This window comes from Trichechus manatus, unplaced genomic scaffold (genome assembly GCF_000243295.1).
Source record: "Trichechus manatus latirostris isolate Lorelei unplaced genomic scaffold, TriManLat1.0 scaffold00220, whole genome shotgun sequence".
Lineage (NCBI taxonomy): Eukaryota > Metazoa > Chordata > Mammalia > Sirenia > Trichechidae > Trichechus > Trichechus manatus.
This window is the reverse complement of record NW_004444156.1, coordinates 2980616-2994205: the sequence shown is the minus strand read 5'-3', so window position 1 is coordinate 2994205 and position 13590 is coordinate 2980616. Positions and strand designations below refer to the sequence as shown.

At 39.6% G+C, this 13590-nt stretch overlaps 1 protein-coding gene across 12 annotated transcripts in view; it reads right to left on the bottom strand.

Moving 5' to 3' along the window:
- DDX60L (DExD/H-box 60 like) overlaps positions 1-13590 on the bottom strand; it is a 148181-nt gene that overhangs the window by 5111 nt on the left and 129480 nt on the right. For 11 of the 12 annotated variants that reach the window (XR_002825956.1, XM_023742853.1, XM_023742859.1 and 8 more), the window contains 6 exons: positions 10230-10334; positions 9657-9798; positions 7633-7745; positions 3624-3771; positions 1900-2042; positions 202-353 (listed from right to left, as the gene is read on the bottom strand). Coding sequence is in view for 10 of the 12 variants with exons in the window: in XM_023742853.1 (XP_023598621.1) it covers positions 202-353; positions 1900-2042; positions 3624-3771; positions 7633-7745; positions 9657-9798; positions 10230-10334 (803 nt within the window). In the remaining 2 variants the exon portion in view is untranslated. Of the gene's footprint in view, positions 1-201; positions 354-1899; positions 2043-3623; positions 3772-7632; positions 7746-9656; positions 9799-10229; positions 10335-13590 lie in introns of those variants that run through there. The other variant, XR_002825957.1, reaches the window with a different exon arrangement.

The following is a 13590-nucleotide window of genomic DNA, read 5'->3' as shown; positions in this document are numbered from 1 at the left end:
CTAGGGATTAGTCTGCTAGAAAGAGATCTAGTATGTGTTACGTGATTAATATTATATTTATTAAATATATAATATAAATTATTACTATATAAATAATAAATAAATAAAAATAGTGTATTAGAGTATAAGATAGGGAGGGAGGGAGAAAGAAAAAGAGAGAGAGCTAGATATGTATCTTATACACCCCACATACAAACCTACCCAGTATCTCGTGTTAATTCTGTCAAGGAGCCATGCTTATAGAAGTCAAGTGCATAAGCACTAAGTGGCATTCTTCTTCCTTGGTTATCAATCTTCTGTGACCACAGCACAGGAGCCTGCATGACACTGGAACCGACTGTGCGCAGAACGACCTGAAAAAATACATTTTCTCTGAAGTCATCATTTCTTTGTAAAGGATAATTGCTTACAGTTGATGGTTTCTTTGGCGAACTCCAGTTTCTTGAGGCACATTGTGAAGAGACTGGAGTGGCAGGGGGCAGGCAGAAGTGGACTCTTACAGAGATCAAGGGAAGCAGGGGTTCATCACGGTGAGGGAAAGGGGTGTCTCACACACGGTGGGCAGTGCCACACCAAACATGCCTTGAGAATAGGTTACCCCACTTGGGAAAATGGGAACCTTCAAAGCATACTGAGGGCAATTCCAACTGCCATACTGTTAGCAAGATTCACTGAGCAAAAATAATCTAAAGCTGACTTTTAAGGTAGACTTTTCATCATAATCTAACTGGTAGAAGGAAGATGGAACTAGACAAAAACTTGGAAGGAGTGTTAAGTGACTAGTGTCTCTGAAGGCCCAAAGATCAGGATGCAACTGAATAGTTGCTGCCACCTTTTGATCCCCACTTACCCAAGAGAAAGAAACAGAGGAAGAGGTAAAAGGAGAAGGAGCAGGAGGAAGAGGGGCAAGAGGAAGAGAGCAAAGCGAACAGAAAAACTACGCTTCTAGGGCTCCAGCCATATTTTGCAAATAAAATGTATGCAATCAGGAGGATTTCCTATACACTGTTGGTGGGAGTGTAAAATTAAACTCTGTGAGAAATGGGAGGAAAATACAAGTTCAAGTAAAAGATGGAATGACATAGAATTTGTAACTTTAAAGATGCCGTGTGATCATATATACATATTTTTTAATTTGATTTTATGAGTGTCAAATAATTTTGATATTTCTACTGTATTGATGCACTTAAAAGTATGATATAACAGTTCCATTTCAAAATGTCAATATGTGTAACGAACCAGAAAATATAACATTACAACTCTTTAAACACTGGTTAGAAAACGTTTAGACATCAACTCAAAGTGTGTAAGAGGATTCATAATTTTTCCAAATTCTTTTAGATGTTACTTAAGCAAATATATTGGAAGACCACTGTTTTACATGAAATGTGATATCTGACCAGGGAATAAAACCAAGTAAAGGCAGAAGTAGCAATCTATATTATTAAATATTATTAAAGCTAAATATATTTAGATTAACTGTAAAATCTTCCAACACATAATATTTTGTCCAGAATCTCCCAGAGTTCTAGTGCGTTGTGTGCCACTGTGGAGACCATTGTCCCAAAGGGTCTATGGGGTTTGAAGTAGTGACAACACTACAGGGTCTATAATCAATTTTGGGAAAAGGTGAGATAATTCCATTTGTTCCTCCCACAGAAAATCTGGGAGAAAAAAGAGAGTGCCTAGGAATTCTCCAAAAAAGGCAGAGTCCCTCAGTTCAACTCCATTGACATTGAAATCATACTGGCCTCCAGGGCTTTGCTGTCTTGGACACTGGTGTTGGGGTGACAGGAAACTATTCAGTGTTGGGGTCTAAAGTCCTGTCTAGGTTGTAAAGCAGTATAACTCCATTCCCTCTTAAAGAAGTTTTATTTATAAGATGGACTCTCCGCTTACATGGTTGACAATCTCTGGCTGAAGCAAATTGCCATCTGTATTCCCAGACAGACAAGCAAATGGTGAAATGGCCACTCTTCCTTCCTTGCAGTTCATCAAGTTAGACACCAGTTGGGAGTCTTCATATTCTTCACCTGTGAATTCTGACCAAAATGGATTGGGTCAGGTTAGGTTTTAAAGATCCATACCACAGTGGTTGACGTCCATCTGCCCATGGCAGACCACATAATGAAGACTGATTGAGATATTGTACATAAAGTTATTAACTCAGCTTGGTCCCTAGGAACACAGACATAACCTCAGAATCCTTCTAGACACAATGTTCAGGTAAGCTGTACGAGATGAAACATGTTTTCCATCCATGTTCTAGGTACTGTCTCACTGGACTTGTGAAGCACCAGGTCATACACTCACATATGGCTCCTTGTTATGATGGAGACAGGCTATTCACATACTCTAATGCTGTCTCTGTGATGTTCTCTTTGCTCCATCATTATTGTCTGCTTTTGCTGATGCTGCTTCCTATGTCAACTGGAAAGCTACAATACACCTCTGTCTTTTATTCCAATCGAGGACAAGTCAGGATACAGAGGAACTGAGGAATTACTCCCCCACAGCTCCATCTTTACTGTTATCCTAGGCTCTTCTCTCCATTTATTCTTCCCTAGAGGGTTCCTAATCTAATAATTTCTAAACAATAAAAAATAACCATAAAAGCCAACAGTGATATCTGCGCTATCCAACAGAACTTGCTTCGGGAAAAAGTGATAGAAGTGTTCTGTCTCTGCCATGTCCAACGTGGAAGCCAGCAGCTGCATTTCATCAAGCACATGAAATGTGGCTAGTGTGACTGAAGAATTGAATTTTTTATTTTATTTTTTACTTTTAATTAATGTAAATTTAAGTAGCAACATGTGGGTGGTAACTAACACATCGGATGGAACAGACTTACAGAGTTTACTATACGTCATGCATGGTTTACAGTACTTTGCAAACATTACCACACTCCCTTAACCCTCCGGCAATCCTGTAAGGTATCATTTTACAGATAACAAAACTGAGACACACAAAGCTAAGTAGCTGGCTTAAGATCTCACAGGTAATAAGTAGCAGAGCCCAGTTTTGGATCCTGGTACTCAGCTTCCAGAGCCCTGGTGGTGCAGTGGTTAAGCATTTGGCTGCTAACCGAAAGGTCGGCAGTTCGAATCCACCAGCTGCTCCCTGGAAACCCTATGGGGCAGTTCTACTCTGTCCTGTAGGGTCGCTATGAGTCAGAATGACTCAACGGCAGTGTGTTTGTTTCTTTGATTTGCCTTGGCTTCCAGAGTTTGTATTTGAACCAGTAGGCCACCCTGCCTCCCAGGAGAAAGAGGGACAGAAATCGTGCCTATTTTCTCCCTCATCCGTCACGTTTCTGGTTCCGTTTTATAGCCTTAACACATAAGCGACCTTCATTCAAAACTGCTCGCCAATGACTTTTCAAAATTGTTCCTCCCTTCTGCAGTTAATCTTTGGTAATTATAAAGTTTCTTTCTTTGAGAAGCAAAAGGTATTACCACACTCTATGAGGGGCTTTTTTCTTCCAGGATAAAATGCTCAGGTTAATACAGTTGCTCTGTCTGTAATGAGCTCTTTTTACCGGTTTTGAAGCATCCGAGATTCAAAGGCATTGTTAGGCAAGGATATTTATTAAGTTGCCCAAAGTGGAACTCAAATGCGCTTACTGATTCTTGACAACGGGAGCCGACATTCGTTTCTCACGTTCACCAGCTTGGAAGAAATCAGTAGGAAGGAAGCAAAGTCCTTTGCCACTTTCAAATTATACTCCTGTAAAGCAGCTTTAAAATCCTCCGGGAGTTCGTCAAGGATCACCTACAGGCAAAAGACTTTCAGAAAGGCCTCTTTACCTTCATTAAGAGAATTAAACTGCTTGGGAAAAGGTTGCGGCATCATTTTCTAGATTAATATTCCCTCATTAACGTTACTGCTTATTCACTTGAGAGTTCAAGGTAAAATTTCTTTTTCATTTCAGCCAACATTTATAAACGCAAATATCTTTCATTCTAACAATTTGCTTTGACTCTACCTAATAAAAACCGCCATTTGAAGAGAGACGCATGCCCTAAACTGATCTTCACTTCGTGTTTCTCTCACAGTTTGCGCGAAAGGCATTTTTAGAAAGCAGTCAACAAGTTAGGGTAGTAGTCCATTGCTGTTGGGTCAATTCCGACTCATAGCGACCCTACAGGACAGAGCAGAACTGCCCCATAGCGTTTCCAAGGCTGTAAATCTTTACAGAAGCAGACTGCCGCATCTTTCTCCCACTGAGCGGCTGGTAGGTTCCAACGGCTGACCTTTCAGTTAGTAACTGAGCGTATAACCACCACACCACCAGGGCTCCAAACACATTGCAATCAAGTCGATTCTGACTCACAGTGACCCTAAAGGTCAGAGTAGAACTGCCCCATAGAGTTTCCAAGGAGCACCTAGTGGATTTGAACTGCCAACATTTTGGTTAGCAGCCAAGCTCTTACCCACTACGCCACCAGGGCTCCAGGGTAGTGACAGTGGACTTCAGTTACTGACTGAGCTCTTGTTACATGCCGGCACCATTTTGCCAAGCACACATGTAGGTTAGTTCACTTAACCTGTAGAGCAACCCTATGAAATCAGCATTTTCATTCACATTTTACAGATGAGGGAAAGAAGCCTGGTGGAGGGAAACTTGGTCCAAGTCACATAGGTAGCAGGCAGAGAAGTAGCTGGTATTGCAAACTGGGTCAGTTCCCACATGTCATACATTAAAACAAAGTCTTTCTGAATTAGGACTAGAAGTTTCTTTAGTAAGCTTAAATAGCATGGGACGCAAAGCTGTGACATTAGGAACGTCCTCGGTTTTCTTCTATTGCAATTAGTACTTTTACTATTCGTTTGTTATTTTCTTTAATTTACTCATTCCCTGCACTTTGCCAAGAATGAAGTTATTTTATAAGGGTGAATTTAATACAGTAAGTTAAAATGAGGTTAAAAAAAGAAAGGAAAACAATGAAGAGAGTCTAGGATGGGCCACACATTATATTCCAAGATTCCCAGCAGCAAAAGTGTGAAAAGAAAACCTCATCAGTTATACATTTCACAATGTCCTTGAGATAAACACCTATTCACAGTGCAAATGGTTAATGTGCTCAGCTGCTAACTGAGAGGTTAGAGGCTTGAGTCTACCGAAAGGTGCCTCAGAAGAAAGGCCTGGTGATCTACTTTGAAAAAGCAACCATTGAAAACCCTATGGAGCGCAGTTCTATTCTGACATATGTGGGGCTACCATGGCTCAGAGTCAACTCCACAGCAGCTGTTTTTTTCTCAGCCTAACACCAGATAAGAACTTCTCAGAGAGATTCTGAGAAAGAGCACACTGTGTGGTTATAACGTCCCTAATCAATTCCTTACAATTGACAATATGACGATTTTCATAGGGCTGTTGCTTACGAGACTCTTACCATCTGTGGATGGATTCAGAGCAAACAGCAGGTCAAGGAGGGCAATTCTGCAGTAGGGCCCATGTGACGAGGTCCTTATTCAGTCATTCTGCAAATATTTACTGCTCCACCCTCCATATGCCTCCCACTGTACCTGCTGCTGGGCACCGTGCTAGGGCACGTCTGCTGTTTATCATGCACACCCTTGGGTTATCATGCACCCCCTTGGGCTCTGAGCCATGTCTTCCTGTGAGCATGTCACCTGGTCCAAGCTGGAGGGCAAGCTCTTTGAAAGCAGCAACTATGTCTTGGAACTCTTTGCTTTTTCTATGACAGTTTTCACATAGTGATTGCCCAATGAATCTTTGTTAACGAACTAATCTAGAGCTGTTATTCCAAAACCGTGAGACACTTAGCATTAGTGGTACATAAGATGACTTTTGCATGTCACACAGAGAGAGCATTAGGTAATTATTACAACAGTTTCAAAAAATAAAAATAAAAAAACTGTCCTCTTCCCAATTCTTTTTAGCTCTTTCTGATGACCCCAGAATGTCTAATGGAGGATTGCCTGTATCATAACACTTGGTAAGCTCTTTTATAGCAAAGGGAGAGCAGCCTCAGCTTAGAATCATGTTAATTGCATTTATTTCTATGGTTACTTTATTTTTAAGACCAGGGACACTGGTGTTCCATCTACAGCAGCGAATATAAAGTCTCCTTTTGAAACAGTTTAAAACCAAGGTGTATTTAAGAAAAAAAGTAATAGTTCTAGTGGTCTGAAGACACAGAGTTATCCCGGTACTAAAGTTAGGCCAGCAGGACTGGGGCTGTATCAGCGGTGGAACAGCTCTGTGCTTTAGTGTTATGGAGTTGGAAAGCACAGATTAGCAAGAACCCCCTTTTGGTCATTTATTCATTAGGGTTATCTGATAGAAAGTAGCTTTATCTACATTCTCACGTTCTAAGGGAGGTTTTCTTGTTTTGTTTTGTTTTTCTTTAATTTGCTTATTTGTCATGGTTTTTGTAGGACTTTTTGTTGTTGTTGTTGTTCTAGCTATTTAAATACCTACCAAGAGTAGATGAGCATTTCAGTTGCTAGGCACTACTCTGAATGATAGTGTTTGATTCATTTCACTTTTCGGTTACTCATTGCTAGTGTACAGAAATACAATTGAGTTTTGTATATTGATTTAGTATCCTGCAATCTCGCGGAACTCACTCCTTATTTCTAACAGCTTTTTTAAAGTGAATTTCTTAAGAATTTCTATATGCAAGATTATGTAATTTGCAAATATAGTTTCTAATCTGGATGGCTTCTCCCGTCCCCCCTCCCACCTAATTTATCCTGGCTAGAACCTCCAGTGCCATATTGAATAGAAGTAGTAAGATTAGGCATCCTTGTCTTATTCCTGATTTTAGGTGGAAAACATTCTGTCTTTCACCATTAAGCATGATGTTAGCTGTGAGTTTTTCACACATGTTCTTAACCAGGTTGTGGAAATTCCCTTCTATTCCCAGTTTTTTGAATTTCTTTTTTTTAAATTATGAATGGGTGTTGAATTTTTTCCAAATTCCTCTTCTGTGTCTAGTGTGATGATCACATGTCTGTTTCTTGTTTATTCTGTGAATATGATGTAACACATTAATTGATTTTAGGGTGTTAAACCAGCCTTGCATTCCTGGGATACACCTTAGCTGGTCATGGTTTATAATTCTGTTTTTATTTTGTAGGACCTTTCTGTCTGTTTATTTTTCAAAAAGAGTTAGGACCAAATAAAATGTGGAAAATAGAAGGAGAAAATAATTTTCCTGCTTATAGTCTTTTAAATAACCCTTGTGTTAGGGGATTCTTTCTTAGGTGACCACCCCTACGTCTTCTCAAGAGAACATCTGAGCTCATGATCTAAATTCCTTCCCTGCATTCCGACCCACAGATGTAACTATAGACCTAGCAATGGGGCTACACATGGTTTTCTTTAAAAGACTGTTTGTCTACTTCTGTTGTCACTGAATGCTATAATTTGCTCCAATAAAATGCAAAACTTAAGACAGTAATCATTTGCTAGATTAGTAAAGGAAGCTACTTGAATTAAAAATTCAACAGAGTACTGATTATAGGAAGACCAACTAAACATTATAGAAAAATGAATGGACTAGCTTATATTAACACAACCCTGCAGCTACCAAACCTTTTCCAGTAGTATATATTTAATAACCATCTTTATTATATAATTATAAGTGTTATAAATCTTACCTCTGATTGAGTAAATCTGAAATTAGCATCTTGAGATTTCACTGGAATATATTTTCTTCCAAACAAATTGGCCAATACTAACATCAGAGTCTCCACCACATTCTGAGGAAATCCTTTTGACCATATCCAAATAAAGAGTATTATTATAAAAAAGTGTTGATTCCATGTATTTTGTTATTAATTTTTTTATATTATATTTCCTTTCATGGAAGGCAAATATTTCTAGTAAATATATACCTAAGAAACCGACTCTATCTGCTATGCTATGTACACATTTATTTTCTAGTAAATCCAGGCAGTTTTACATTCTGTACCTTCTTTTCCATTCTTGCTACCCTCACCTGAGTTCCTACCCCCCGATTGCCTAAGAACTGGTTTCTTGTCCTGGACTTTCCTTGCTTCAGGCCATCCTTGAGGATGATCAATCTTTCCAAAGCATTACTATGATCATGTCTTTCCTCCACCTAAAAATTCCCGATGGTGTTTCAATGCCTAATAAATAAAATACAGTTTCCTTGGCCTGGCATTTAGGGCATTTCAAAGTCCAGCTCATAACTAAATTCCAAACCTTACTCACCAATACTTCCCGAAACTAACTCTAGGGGCTGCTCATCTTCACTTACTCTCCACTCTTCATAATACATGAGCACTATATAGTCTTTGGAAACCGCTGCTTTGAATTAACTGGGCTCTAACACTTACTGAAATTGAATGCCCACACGAAAGTTACTCAATTTTTATGTGTCTCCATTTTCTCTTCTGCAAATATTCTTTTTTTTCTTTTCCATAAGTAGTTTTTATTTTAGTTGTGATAAATATACATGTAACATAGCGTTTGCCATATCAACATTCTTCACATGCACAATTCAATGACATTAATTCTGCTCATTATGTTGTGCAATCATCATCATTACCCATTTCCACATTTGTCCATGTGGTGTCATAGATCACTTTTGTGTGGCCTTTCTAGCCATGGTCTTGTAACTCCCACCCAAGTGATTGGGCACGACTGTATGATAGGGTAATTGTGGCCCACCAAAGGGATCGTTTAGTTCTGCCATCCTGCTGGGATTGAAATGAGCTATCTCAGAGGTGGAAAAGAGAGAATCCCACCACCACCAGGGAAGAACAGCCAGGAGCCAGCAAGCCCTTTGGACCCGGAATTGCTGCCCTGAGAAGCTCCTAGAACCAGGAGACAGAGAGAAAGTGAGCTGTAACACCGAAGGCAGCGAGACCCAGCAGGACAGACCTGGAAGCAAGAGACAGCATGGTGGGCTTCCCAGCCCACCGAGAGAGAAAGCTGAATGTCTTTGGGCAGTGGCATGCCTGCAAGCACAGCTGGGAAGGGGCAGTCCTGATGGAAGAACTATATCCTGAGCATTCCTGAGCCTGAACTGTAACTAATTACTTTCCTAATAAGCCCCATAATTGTTCAGTATTGTCTATGAGTTCTGTGTAACCATTGCAACAAATTATAGAACCCAGCAGAGAAGTAGAGAGTGCTGTGGGAGGGATGGTGGGTGTCAGAATGGGTAAAGATGGTAGAGAGAGGAGGCATGTCTGACCTCCGCCTCATAGGAGTCAGCCTTGGGCTGTTCATCTTGATTCTCCCTCCCCCTGTGAAGTTAGAGGAGATCAGACATTCCCCGTACGCCGTTATTACATTCCAACACCCATAACAGAAGCTCAGTGTCCCCTAAGCAATGAGTCCTCCTTCCCCTCACCCTCCTGCCCACTCCTGGTAACCATTAAATAAACTTTGGTCTGTATACACTTCCCTACTCTAGATTCTGTAAATATTCTTAATTAATTAGATGATACATAAATATTTCCCAAATGGTCTCTATTAGAATAAATAAAAAAGTTGATATCCAGTATCTAATTTTTTTTGACATCTGTAAATCTGAACATTTACTTAGTATTTCTTCATTTAAAAAAAAAAAAGATTTCTGAGGCATTTTTTATTTTACAAATATGCTATTTTTGAACTACTTATATAAAACCTTAAGAAACCTCAAGCTTACCTCTCCTGGTTGGCTGACAGAGTTTATGGAAAAGACCTCTCTCAAGAAAACTCACAAAGATAAAATTAGACGGTTCATGGCCACACAAACGTGCTACGAGTCTTGCAAACCTCATCGGTTTACCTTTTTGATTTAAATAGCCCTAAAAACAAAAATTAAATATTTAATTTTATTCAAGTTACTATGCATTTAAATTCATAAGCAACATTAAGTTGTTTACCAGGAAAATACTATTTGGTGTAAGAGTAACTGGTTGAATGGACACGGGAAGTCTGGGGTGGGAAAGAAGAGTGTGCTATCACAGTATAGGGAGAGCAACTAGGGTCACAAAACAATGTATGCATAAATTTTTGTATGAGAGACTAACTTGAATTGTAAACTTTCACTTAAAGCACAATAATTAAAAAAAAAAGAGTAACTGATCAAGTTTATCTGTCCTTATTTGATAATTATATCAATGGCGAGTACCATTAACCATGAGATATAGCTTGTAAAGAATTCAGTTGGTTGAGCGTGTCAAGAAATCGCCAGAGCAGTAATCACACAGAAGAAAAAGCCAAAGTACAATCCTACCTCTTTCACCAGGAATTGCAAAGAAAACAAGAAGTAAAGTTTCAACATCTTCGTGACTTTAGGTTGCTTGTAGGACAACAGTGAATGCTTCAGCACTGACAGCACCTTTAAAAAGGAGTACTCGATAAAATTTACCCAGTTTTAAACAATATTAGTAAATCATGATATATGAGAGCTATTACACATATATACCAGAGAGATAATACATAATATTCCCAAAATGTATCTTATGTGAAACTAAGTTTCTTTGGATTCCAGATGACACTTCTGACTGTGTTTTTACATGTATATGCTTCCTTGAACAAGATAGATCACAAAAAGCAAAACTGTTAGAAATAACATGGGTTAGCAAAAAAATCTGGTAATCCTCTGGAACCATGGTGACCAACAGCAGCCTGAAAGAATAACGGAGGCAAGCCATTCCAGTTTACCAGTCGACCTTTGTTGTTGTTGTGTTAGGGGCCATCAGGTAGGTCTCCGACCCATAACAATCCCATGTGACAGAGTAGAACTGTCCCATAGGGTTTCCTAGGCTGTAATCTTTACAAGAGCAGATTAACAGGTCTTTTTCCTGTGAAGCTGCTGGGTGGGTTCGAACTGCCAACCTTTCGGTTAGCAGCGGAGCACTTAACCAGTTGCATCACCGAGCGCTGGTGTATGCCACCGAAATAATGAGTCAGGTATATTAAAAACAATGGAGTAGAAATATTTCTTAGTTTCCAATAAAATGGTGTCTAACCAGCCACCCAGGTATCTCTCAAGTTTTAAATGAAATATCCATGTAGTTTCAGGAAATGACAAAAACTTCTTGGTGTCATCAAAATGCAGGCTTCACAATCTTTAGGCTGATGTTTTTAGAATCATGGAGGAATTTCCTCTTCCTATAAGGCCAGTGGAAACCCTTGTGGCGTAGTGTTTGAGGCTACGGCTGCTAACCAAAAGACTGGCAGTTCGAATCCACCAGGCGCTCCTTGGAAACTCTGTGGGGCAGTTCTACTCTGTCCTATAGGGTTGCTATGAGTCAGAATCGACCCAACAGCAATAGGTATTAACGGGTATAAGGCCAATATATGAGAAAGGAAGGATAGAAGGGAGGGAGAAAAGTAAGTATAACTAGACAACCATCCCCTTTTTCTGAAGGATCCAGAATGCCTCCCCTACAACATCTTTAAAATCCTTCTCTACACTCAGAGGCTGCAACAGTCAGAAAACAACGTGATAAGAAGCAAGGTGAAGGAGTCATGGAGGTAGATTTCATCCTTAAGAGCTACAGACCCAATAATTATAGTGTTGCTAAAATGGTAATAATCCTGAGAGCAATGCATATAGGACATTGCAGTAATTAATGACATCCATATGATCAACAAGTCAGCAAGCCAGGCAGTGAGACAGAAGATAATCACCCTCAATATGGCAGAAAGACATTAAAGGAAAACCTGCTAGACAAGGAGAATTGGGCTAGAAACTATGCTGATCAGTCAACTACCCAGCTATATATATTAAAAGATATTTGACAGGCACAAACAGCAGAATGTAAACTAGATAAGCAAGACCTCCTAAAAATTAAAAACTTATGCTCATCAAAAGACATCTCCAAAAGAGTAAAAAGAGAACCTACAGACTGGGAAAAAAATTTTGGCCACAACATATTCGACAAGGGTCTAATCTCTAAAATTTATATAAAACTTCAACCCCTTGGAACAAAAAGACAAACAATCCAATTTAAAAATGGGCAAAGGACATGAACAGACACTTCACCAAAGAAGACGCTCAGGCGGCTAACAAGCACGTGAAGAGATGCTCACGATCATTAGCCATTAGAGAGATGCAAAGCAAAACTACAATGAGATACCATTTCACGCCAGCAATAAAGGCACTGATCAAAAAAAAAAAGAAAACAACAAATGCCGGCAAGGTTGTGGAGAGACTGTAACTCTTATACACTGCTGGTGGGAATGTAAATTGGTACAAACACCGTGGAAAACGATATGGCACTTCCTTAAAAAGCTAGAAATAGAATTACCATATGATCCAGAAATCCCATTCCTAGGTATATATCCTAGAGAAATAAGAGCCATCGCACGAATAGACATATGCACACACATGTTCATTGAAGTATTATTCACAATAGCAGAAAGATGGAAACAACCTTAAGTGCCCATCAACAAATAAAAGGATAAACTGTGGTACATGCATACAATGGACTAATACACGATGATAAAGAATAACGATGAGTCTGTGAAACATCTCACACCATGGATGAATCTGGAGGACATTACGCTAAGGGAAATAAGTCAATCACAAAAGGACGACTATTGTATGAGACCACTATTATACAAAGTCAAGAAAATGTTTACACACAAAGAAACATGCCCTTGGTTACAAGGGGTGGAAGGGGGGAAACAGGGAGAATCAATAACCAGATAGTAGACACATATTAATGCTGGCAAAGGGCAAGGTAATACACAATAGGGGGGGATGTCAGCACAACATGACCAAGGCAAAGAAAGACACTGAGAGGTAGGCAAAAATAAAAGGCACAATGACACAATCCTGCAGCAACAGTAATAACAATAATTTGCAAGTGGATATATAGGTAGATATGTATGCTGAGTAGGTATAGGAGGGTGTATGGAAGTACACCCACGTGCATGTATAGATTAGGTTACATATATATTTGTACGTGCTGCATGTATATTCATACATACGATAGAGCACACAGGGTGCACATCCATAGAAATTTCTTAGCCATAACCAAACACCTTGTGGAACTGACTTACTGGGCCTGAGGGCTGGAGACTGTAGTCCCAGGGGACATCTAGGTCAACTGGCATTACACAGTTTATAAAGACAATGTTCTGCATCATATTTTGGTGAGTAGTGTCTGCAGTGTTAAATGTTTACAAGTGGCCATCTAAGAGACAGCTATCTGTCTCTTCCCATTTGGAGCAAAGGAGAATGAAGAAAACCGAAGACTTAAGGAAGCAGTTAGTCCAAACGACTAATGGTCCACATGAACCACAGCCTCCATAAGCCTGAGACCAGAAGAACTAGATGGTGCCCAGCTACCACTACCAACTGCTTTGACTGGGATCACAATAGAAGGTCCCAGTTAGAGTGGGAGAAAGATGTAGAACAAAATTCAAATTCATAAAAAAAGACCAGACTTACTGGTCTGATAGAAACTGCAGGAACCCCTCAGATTACGGACCTTAGACACCCTTCTAACTTGGAACTGAAGCCATTCCTAGTGATCACCTTTCAGCCAAACAATAGACAGACCTATAAGATAAATAATAACACCCATGAGGAAAGTGCTCCTTAGAACAGTCAACCATAGGAGACTAAAAGGGCAACATCT